Below are 7,645 nucleotides of genomic sequence, written 5' to 3'. Positions count from 1 at the left end.
AACAATCAAAAGTTGTTTAGTTCAAACAACCAGAAGAAATTTAAACAATCCTAAATTATTTATGTGTTTTTTATGGTTCTTTAGTTAAAACAATGAGAATATTTTAAATATCAGCTAGTTGTTTGGAGAAATATGAAAATATTTGCTAATTGTTTTGGAAATCGAGATATGAAAATATTTGTTAGTTTAGACAAATGTTTAAACATCTGCTAGTTGTTTGGAGGTGATGATGACGTGGAGAAGTAACACAAATTAAAAAATCTTTGGTTTAGTAATGAAGAAGAAGGCAAATGCAGATTTCATTTTTGTTCAATGAAGATAAATCTAACTCTACTTTGAAGAGAGCAAGGCGTTTGAAAGGCTGGAATGTGTTGAGATTGAAAAAAAAAAAGAAAAAAAAGATATGGAAGAAGACGAAGATGAATGTGGAAAGGGCTGCTACTCCCGCTGAAAAAAATGAGCAGATTTTTTGGAAATTGTTTGTTGCCCTTTTGGCTAAAAAAATCCTCTTATATGTTTGGCCTGTTTGTAAATAACAAAATTTTGGGGTGTATAAAAATATATTTTTTAAAATCAGCATAATCCATTAATACCTAATTATACTAGAGTCTCTTTTATTCAATTTTTAAAACTTGTGTCCTAAATTCTCAAATAGATAACTCAAATGTCTCTTTTAATTCTATACCCGGTTAGTGAATTTATTTGTTGGAATTAGTTTAAAACTAGTCAGAGTCTAATTCCAACGTTACCCTTAACATCTAAAGCCCTAATCTCTCTCTTTTCTCCACTCTTCACTGGGCTCTTCTTCTTCTCTTCTTTCCTCCATCTTTGCATCCATTCTTGGAGTTCTGCTCTGCTCAGAGATTTCACTCTCATATCAATCTTGTTGTAAGTTCTTCTCCATCAATTCAATCTATAAAATCTCCCCATCTCTCCGATTTCAGGGCATATACATTATTCTTGCACCTTTTACTTGTTTATTTACTAGTATTTCTGCTCCAAATAAAAGAGTGAATGAATTGTTGCATAAAAAAATAGGTTTTGTATGAAATTATTGCATAAAAAATCAGATAACTGATGTTGTCGGATTTGAGATTGAAATTAGTAAATGTCTAGTAAAAGTCTCTCCTTTCTTCAGAGAAGGCCGGAAATTAGTTTGGGACAAAGTAATGCCTCAAAAGTACTAAGATTTCACCAAATTGCAGTACTCATTAATTAATACAACTAAAATCCTGAAAAAAAATCTCCAAACTTAATCCAAAACATATATAAAGATGTAATCTTTTTAGCTCCATGTGTATAAAATTTGAATCTTTTTGTGAAAGTTGAAAGACTAATATGAAGATTCCTACTTGCTACTATAAGATCGAAATAGTAGAAAGATGAACTGATAACTGATATAGTTGATGGTTGTTCTCAGCTTTCTATGTGATACAACACTCTTTGGTACCGAACCAAATTAATTCATTTTTTGGGGTCGATTATGTTTTAATTTTTCTTATAAAAATTCATTTATAGGTTCCCAATTTCGATTTAACCGGAAAACAGAAATTATTTTAAATGAAATCAAAAAATATTATACTACTCAGTATCTAGGGCCCAGAAAATTTCTGATCCAACCCAAGAGCCCATCCCTATAATTTTCGATTTTCAGTGAAAATTATTCCCAAGTCTCAATCCTAGTAAACCCCAGAGTGTTGTATCCCCAAAGAAAGCAGACCACAGCCAGACAACATCAGTTCTCAGTTCATCTTTCTACTCTTTCTTATTGATGTAAGTATGAATCTTCACATCAGCATCTCAACTTTCTAGAAAAGATCCAAAATTCATACCCATTTAGCTAAAAATATTACATCTTTATATACGTTTCAGATTAAGTTTGGGGATTTTTTTCTGGGTTTTAGTTGTATTAATGAGTACTGCAAATTGGTGAAATCTTAGTACTTTTTGAGGGATTAAATCTTCTTATATTTGCTTTGGATTAAATTTTCTGGTTTTTGCTTTCTTGTTAATATGTATTCTAAATTGGTTAGATACTGAGATTTTATTATTCCTGTAAACCCCAATGGTTAATTGATTCATTTAAATGAAAATTATGCTATGTGAGTTTTGGTACATTATATTGATAAACATTGCAAGGATTTTGGAAAGTATTACTCCCACCGTCTCAATTTGTTTGTTTGGTTTTGACTTGGCACTTAGACTTATTAATCTTGTGGTCTTAAACTAAAGGTATGTAGAAGGTACCAAATTGCCCTTTAATCCTCTAGTCTTAAACGTACCATGTGGAAGGTTAAAAATGAAGAGTTGCACATGTTACCAGTTTCAAAAAAAATTAAAATGAAGAGTTGCCAAAAAAGAAAAGAGACATTTTTCTAAATGAACTAAAAAGGAAAATAAGACAAACAAATTGAAACGAGTGAGTACAATCTATATAGCTATTAGTAGGAAAGCAATAGTTATAAGTTATATGATACACTTGTTGGTGAGCTAAGGGAATTCATTAGTGAGACTAAGCTTCTTTAATCAGAAGTGACTTGTTCTTCTTTGAATTTGGGATGTCTCAGTGAACAAAGAGGTGCTTCCTTGAGGCTTTTGTCCCTGTTAAATGACCATCAACTCTGAATGCTGGAATGATAAAGGGGATTTTCTTAATGTAGCTAGTTTCTGACGGTTGCATTCTTCCTTAATAGGGTATTTAGGATTCTGAATCCTGATGGAAGCCTGCAATTGCTTTTCTGGATAACAATGGGCACAACAACACTTCATTCAGTTGCAATTCGAATTAATTCTCAATGAAATTTTGAGAGCAGTCCTTATTTCTCCATTTTGTAACTGATTGCAACAAGATCAATGGATGCATCATTAATTTCTTGACATGAGGTGCTCGCCCTCGGGGATTGCTTCAATCCATATAGGGCTTTCTGGGCTCTCGAGGCATACTAGCAGGGCTTGACTAGGATCGTAGAAAGAAGCTGGGGAGTCAACTTGCAATGATCTTCATTTGGAATGATGAAAATAAGGGGTAGACTTAGTGTTGAGGAAAAATAGTTTTATTGGGAGTAAGTCTGTCATGGTGTGTTCATGGTATATGTAACTCAGCTTCTGGCTTAACAAGTCTTTATGCACAGAGTTATGGGCGGCAATACTTTTGGATAATTCTCAAAAAAACTTTTGGAACATCAAAAAAAAAAATGATTGACAATAGAATGTTATGCTTGTCTTTGCATGTATTTGACAAGTTTATTTGTAACAAATTTAATGTGTATTCTGTGATGAGAGTTTAAAGGAAAAGAGACATGGGAGGAATACCCTGGTGGCAAGGGTCCTCCACTTCAACCACAAGATTGAGGGTTTGAGTCACCAATGGAGCAAATAAGGCCCACTGTTGGGCTCCTTAGTAAAGGGGTCCTACAGGGGGTGATCGGTTACCATAGTCATCAGAAAAAGGAGGAAATCTTCAAGTTATCAAGGCTTTTGATGCTTGAGTTTTTCTTTCCCCGATCACTGTACCACATGTAGCTGGCTTACTATTGTACTTTGCATAATTTTGATTATTAATTACACTAAATCTATTTGAATTGTTTACACCTATTGGTAGAACTGGTGTTCTAATTTTGTAATGCTTGTGCTATGTGTCTATTCGTAGATTATATCATATCTGACTTTCCCATTCGTATCACAGAATCTTCTCCAAAGATGGCTGCATCTTCTTCTCCTCGGTTGGTTCGTGGTAAGAGGCTTTATTTGCTTTGATTGCTAATATGGAGTGGTATGATATACATTTATATAAGATGGAACTTGTGACTGTCACTCTTTTTCAATATGCCAATGATCCCCCCCCCCCCCATGGGAAAAGGTAATGTTGTTTCAGGCAGATAAACTAAGTGAAAAGGAGTGTGGAAAACAACTAAGAGTAAGTTTTAGGGGTTACAGGCCTAGATACTCCTTTGTTTAATCTGCAGAGAAGTATCTTTGCTTATTGTGGATAGTCTAATGAGCTCAGGTTAGGTTTTGCATGTACGTGTTCTAGCTATTCTCCACACAACAAACTCATTTTTATATTTCTTGCATGGAGCAGCTTATAAACAGGAACACGTTTTGTCTCTACTGATGTAATGTATTACTTCCCCTGTCCCAATTTGTATGGTACTTTCTGTTTCATGGGAGTATGACTAATCTTTGATTGGATTAGATCAACTCAATATTTTATCATTACTATAATTTAGATTAAAAAACTATATGAAAAAAGTACCACAAATTGCAATTCTTCTCATGTCAACATGACGAAAAAAATACATTTTAAAGTGTTGGTCAGAGTTTACATAGTTTGAATCTCGAAAAGCAAAAAGTGTCATATATAAATTGGGACAGAGGGAGTAGTTACTTGTTGGCTCATTTTTCCCTTTTGTCTTTCTCTGGTAATCTTTCCATTGGAAAAGGAGATACGATTAAGTAGTGCATTGTCACTCTTACCGACTAATCTACTCATTCAGTTGTGTTTGGTATCGAAATCTCCGGGCAGTGAATGTCATCTTCATTCATTACAGCATAGCAGGTGGAACTTAGATTTATAGTTGTAAAAGGAGGGGTTTTACCCATTTATCTGTAAAGTCTAGATCGTTGAAGATTTATTTTCTCGTGTGAATAAGACTCTGCATCAATGTGCTCCATCCCAAGTTGTATACCCTCATTGTGCTAAATGATGTTTATGGACTCTTTTTTCTACTTGATACAACTTTTCTTTCTTGTTTCTTTTTAATGTTCTTAAAGGAAAAAAGATTTAACCTATACTTGGTCTGGAAGTTGCATTATGAAACTTTTACGTCTGGAAGTTGCATTATGAAACTTTTACGTCTTATCAGCTTATTTAATCATTTTTAAGTCAAACATGATAATTCAGTTTGGAAGAAGGAAGTAGTGTGATTTTTATCAGCCATAGTCATCAACAAATTTTGTACTTAGACAACTTCGCGGAAATGATTAATAGGTTATCCAATATTGATGGTTTTATGTGCATTAGGAAGCCTGTTAGCAACTGCAACCAGATATATAATCGATTTCTACTAATAATCCTTTTTCACTTGATAATATAACCAATTCATATAATCTTTCTTGAGACATAGTAGTCCAGATATGTCAAACTTCTTCGAATAGTTCTTTTCTTTTATATGAAAAGTTCACTTTTCCTACAAATAGTACTCAATGTATTTTTTGAAAAAAAAAAACCTATAATCTATTATTACGAAAAAATGGACCCCTCAAATTTGGGGCCCGAAGGCATTTGCCTTCGTTTTTTTTGATCTTGTAGAGCCGACAGTGATTGTTATCCAAAATTGATGGTTTTATGTGCATTAGGAAGCCCGTTAGCAACTGCAACCAAATATTATGCTCTCTGTAACAGCTCGTTGAATTCACTGCCTTCCTGTGCTATCCACATTTCCTGATCATCAGCTCTTCCTTATGTCCTTGTCGCATGGTCTGTGCTTTAACAAAATTGTGATGAAAACTGCAGTAGTGGGTCGTTCATTGTTCAGTGGCCTCTGCAACAATGCTGATGGTTTAATGAGATCAACACACGAGATGATGTGCAATCATTTGTTATTCCTGGTTCGTCTGCTATGCTGTTTAATTATTCACCCCCAACACCCTATTCTTTTTTCCAGTCCATTTGCAATCTTAATCAGTCATTGAGCATGAAATTTGGATGTTGTGTGCATTTTGTCAATGCAAGCCACATCATTCATTCCCCGCATTAAGATAAAGCTTTCTTACTGATCAAATAATTTAAATGCTTATTTTCATTAAAGGAAGCATCTTAATAACATCACATGGCTGAGTTGCTATGAAAAAGGTCTTGAATCTTATGAGTTGACTCTGCTGCTAATTGAGTAGTATTTGAATTGTCTTGTTACGATGATTGTAAAGTTTTTCACTTGTTTTTGGTCCTTTCAGCAACAAAGAACTTTCATACAAATGAGGACGAGTCTGAAAGTGGTAGATAATTCAGGTGCAAAGAGAGTGGCGTGCATCCAAGCACTGAAGGGAAAGAAAGGAGCAAGATTAGGAGACACAATAGTTTGCTCCGTGAAGGAAGCTCAGCCAGGTGGGAAGGTGAAGAAAGGAGAAGTGCATTATGGTGTTGTTGTTCGTGCTGCTATGCCAAGAGGCCGCTGTGATGGGAGCGAAGTAAAGTTTGATGACAATGCTGTGGTACTCATCAACAAGCATGGTGAACCCATTGGAACCAGAGTTTTTGGTCCAGTACCCCATGAGTTGAGGAAAAAGAAGCATGTTAAGATTCTTAGTCTTGCAGAGCATATCGCCTAAAGTCGCAGCCTCTTGGTTTTGTTAGGTACCTCTACTGGTGATTATCCGGTCGCATGGAAGACAGTTTTGCATTAATTGTATTTGTGGGAACCTGTTGTTGTTCACAAGCTGCAGAAGATGTTTCTTTTTATCATCATAAACGTTTTGACTTGTACATATAATTGTTGGCGCACAAGGCATAGTGCTCAAGGCGCAGTGTCCACCAACTGACTTAAATACATCACTAACCCAATTGTTGGACTCTTTATTGTCATTCTTGGAGTGATGAGCACATGCTTCTCATTTTTACAAAGATCTAAAACAGATCATTTTCTTCTGTTCGTTTTATAAGTGGACAGAAGATTTTAACTCCTCACATTTTTAATAACTATCCTCTAATATAATGTATGTACTTGAATCTACCGTTAGGTAGTCGAATTGGGTCTCTTGTCCTTATAGCTACTGGGCAATTCGCGGAAACTTGTTTTATACTTTTAGGCCTAAAATGATTAATGATATTGAGCTAGTTTAGCAATGGGTTGTTCAACTCCCATTGACTCGTATATCTCACGTTATATACCTGAATAATCCAACTCTCTTAGGGACTTGCATTACAGCTTCGTATAATTTTTGAACTATATATTTCGTATAATTTGTTAAATATATAGTATGATTTTTTGATGTAGGGTGTTTAACTGATCAACTTTTATGCTAGTGGTCACAAGTCTTGTTTAATTGAAGTAGGTAAAGAAACTTAATTTTATGAATGTCCAAATTCTTTTCGTGTTGCAAAATAAGTAGTTGAGGTTCAGATGATCAACTCATGAATATGGTACAGGGCAGGCCATATTTACATTTTATAGTGGCACATTCATTTTTCTTGGTACTGTGCCCCTCTTTTCTCTCAGTTTCTGTCTTTTGGCTCAGCAGCAATATTTGCTTAGCAAATTATAGAATGGCATCACTAATGTTGCTGCTGGAAGCACTTGTCAGATCTCGCGAGGACATCCATTTGCAAGGACAAGATGATGGGCTGTTTTTTGATGCTGAAGAAACAGGAGATAATAACAGTAACACGAGTTTGGTTACTCGAAACAAGGATTACTCTTACTATTACTGTGGCTGGATAGTTGAGGCTGAGGATGTTCCTAGCTGGAAGATCATATCTCAGTGTTGTATTTGGCCCATATAAAGAATCCTAGAAACAGGTTTCAAACGGGCATTTCCAAGTGTATAGAGTACAAATATGTGTTATGTAAGCTGTTTCTTTATCCCTGTTCTGATCTTTGTGTCGAACCTAACGACACTGTCAAGAAATAGAAGTTGGATCCTAGTG

At 35.0% G+C, this 7,645-nt stretch overlaps 1 protein-coding gene across 1 annotated transcript; it reads left to right on the top strand.

Moving 5' to 3' along the window:
* The first annotated feature begins 754 nt into the window (after positions 1-754).
* On the top strand, positions 755-6,600 carry LOC129887089 (50S ribosomal protein HLP, mitochondrial-like). The gene is made up of 4 exons (XM_055962045.1): positions 755-888; positions 3,686-3,733; positions 5,516-5,610; positions 5,956-6,600. The coding sequence occupies exons 2-4, from the start codon at positions 3,700-3,702 to the stop codon at positions 6,328-6,330; spliced, it is 504 nt and encodes a 167-aa protein (XP_055818020.1). The 5' UTR covers positions 755-888; positions 3,686-3,699; the 3' UTR covers positions 6,331-6,600.
* The last annotated feature ends 1,045 nt before the right edge of the window (positions 6,601-7,645 follow it).

This window comes from Solanum dulcamara, chromosome 4, assembly GCF_947179165.1.
Source record: "Solanum dulcamara chromosome 4, daSolDulc1.2, whole genome shotgun sequence".
Lineage (NCBI taxonomy): Eukaryota > Viridiplantae > Streptophyta > Magnoliopsida > Solanales > Solanaceae > Solanum > Solanum dulcamara.
The sequence above is the reverse complement of the archived record's forward strand: the minus strand, read 5'-3'. Positions and strand labels throughout refer to the sequence as shown.

What these genes read in the sequence shown, in the direction of transcription:
- LOC129887089 (XM_055962045.1), top strand. Translation starts at nt 3,700, where the DNA reads ATGGCTGCATCTTCTTCTCCTCGGTTGGTTCGTG. An exon ending in TTCTCCTCGGTTGGTTCGTG is followed by an intron (nt 3,734 to 5,515) that starts GTAAGAGGCTTT and finishes TGAAAACTGCAG; the next exon opens with TAGTGGGTCGTTCATTGTTC. An exon ending in GCAATCATTTGTTATTCCTG is followed by an intron (nt 5,611 to 5,955) that starts GTTCGTCTGCTA and finishes TGGTCCTTTCAG; the next exon opens with CAACAAAGAACTTTCATACA.